Source organism: Sinocyclocheilus rhinocerous, unplaced genomic scaffold, assembly GCF_001515625.1.
Source record: "Sinocyclocheilus rhinocerous isolate Xijiao unplaced genomic scaffold, SAMN03320098_v1.1 scaffold515, whole genome shotgun sequence".
Classification (NCBI taxonomy): Eukaryota; Metazoa; Chordata; class Actinopteri; order Cypriniformes; family Cyprinidae; genus Sinocyclocheilus; species Sinocyclocheilus rhinocerous.
The window spans coordinates 1,067,199-1,069,473 of NW_015660140.1; the positions used below are offsets into that span (position 1 = coordinate 1,067,199).

The window sequence follows — 2,275 nt, forward strand, 5'->3', positions numbered from 1 at the left end:
AAATATACCCGTGCTACTTATGACTGGTTTTGTGGTCCAGGGTCACATATTAGTCATAAATGAACAGCTAATATCAGCAACACAGAATTCAGTGTCAAAAACTCAAAGCAACTGGTCAATGTTAAGACGGCTTGCCACAAGCCTTCTGCCTGTTAATGGGGCAAAGACTCCTCAAACACAACACACAAGCCAGTTTGCTTTCCAAATGTGCTCGCAGTTTTACCCCAAAATGGAGTACTAAATCATATCGCTCACTCCATGCCATAATCTGCCAACTGAAACGTTGTTTCTGGAAAATCAGCCCGAGAAAATGAAGCTGGAACTACCGCCGCACCATTGGACAAGTCACAGACCTCCAAGCCAAATCATTCAATATTTAACGTCCCTAGTGTCGCATTATACATTTAGGATGTTGGCACTTGCAGAACCCTGCGTGAATTTCAAACAGTGCTTGAACAATCAGCATGATTCAGAGCGGAATAATGCTGTGGGTCATGACGCAGGCTTATACGCACCATTCTGCAGTCCGCTACGGCACGCAGAGCCTCGCTGCTCTCCCGGCGCTCCGGCTCTCTGGACGGGGGCTTACTGCCGATCTGGAAAATGGTCCCGGCAGTTCTGGGGCGGTTTTTGCGCCCATTCGGTGCAGAACTCATGCATACACATCAAGTGAAGAAACTGCCCTGATATAAAATACTGACTGATCAATATGGTGCCACTCGTTTGGTAAATTTCTTACTCAATTGATCGATCTGCCCGTGTCTTGCTCCTGGATTCTCTCCGCATTGCCACGATGCAGATTGCAGAAGCCGAGTCACCTTCAGTCACTCCAGCAGAGAGCTGAAGTGTCCTTGCAGGGCTTCGTCTTCTTCAGCAGAGAGAAATGCGATAACAAAGAACCAGATGCAAACATGTCTTGATGCCCCGTATAGTCCTTCAACGAAGAAAATAACAGCCGCTTTTAAACGAAACACCTCCCCGCGACAGTAACCGCAACTCGAAATAGACTAATATGCGCCGCAAGTTGAAACGATAAACTCTATATGGCGTTTTTTGAGAGTAGGTAGCAGAAGGTGATCTAAGAGCGCTTTTCTAACCTTGATAGGTGCAGTTGCTCGAGGCATGACGTGGTTGAACACACTGCACTCTCATAGGATGAGAATACTAATGCAACAGATTCACCAACTCCAGTGTGTTCACGGCTTCATCAAGTGTGCCACTGAAAGGAAGCAATAAAAATACACGAGTGAAATCATAGGCAGCTCAAATCTATCTACCCTGCAGGAAAAAAAGCACTATAAGTCAAGTTAAAGCGCCTTTCTGGTCTTAGCTGGTCTTCTACTCTGGTCAAGCTGGTGTTTGGTGTGTGAAAAGTGTCCAAAAAACACTTAAACCAAACAGACAGACATATTGGATCAGGCTGGAAGACAAATCATCTTAGACTGGTTTCAAAGTTTTTCAGCAGGTGTCTAAATAAATAAAATAACACATATAACAAATAGATAATGAATGTGTGTGTGTGTGTGTGGTCAATAAAACATTTCCCATGTAAGCCATTTCAAATGAATCTTATTAAATATTCATAAAAGTAAAGTATCTTATGGCTGGTTATTAGGAAATGTTGTATTTGTGGTTGACTCATACTGTTTATTGTACCAAATCCTAATTGTACAAAAAGCAAGTGGCAAAATTAGACTTAATATTGGATGAGTTGCTAATGGCAACCTGTTTTGTTGTACTCTGCCAAATCACTAGAAACCACTGCATTTGAGATACTGTGTGTGTGTGTGTGTGTGCATGCATGAGATGAATAGAATTGATGTGGAGTGTCTTGACAACACATTTAGAACATGTTGTAGAACAAGACAGCTTGTGTTAACAACATGGACTGGACAAGTTTCCAAAGGATGATACTTCATGCTTTCAACATGAAATATTTATTCAAGTGCAGGCAAAGATTTCCACTGCTAAAAGATTTTTATTGCTGCTTCATGTTTTTTTTTAAAGAAAAAAAAAAAGTTAAATTAATACTTGAGTATAAAATATATATATTGAATATAAAATAATAATAACATCACTCATTTTCATCATCAGAAACAATCTTTGACCAAGAGACAGTAGCAATTAACAGTAAATGGAGGCCCTTAATATCTTCAATCAAATTTTATGGAACTTTATGGAACAAATAACAAATTGTTCCCTCATCATGTGCAGCGAGAGAGAGAGAGAATATATATATATATATATATATATATATATATGTGTGTGTGTGTGT

At 40.2% G+C, this 2,275-nt stretch overlaps 1 protein-coding gene across 1 annotated transcript in view; it reads right to left on the reverse strand.

The window, feature by feature from the left end:
- Positions 1-1,236, reverse strand: part of LOC107724873 (regulator of G-protein signaling 7-binding protein A-like) — a 7,630-nt gene extending 6,394 nt beyond the window's left edge. The window contains exon 1 of the mRNA XM_016533952.1: positions 516-1,236. Coding sequence (XP_016389438.1) covers positions 516-656 — 141 coding nt within the window. The 5' untranslated portion in view covers positions 657-1,236. The remainder of the gene's footprint in view (positions 1-515) is intronic.
- Positions 1,237-2,275: the final 1,039 nt, after the last annotated feature.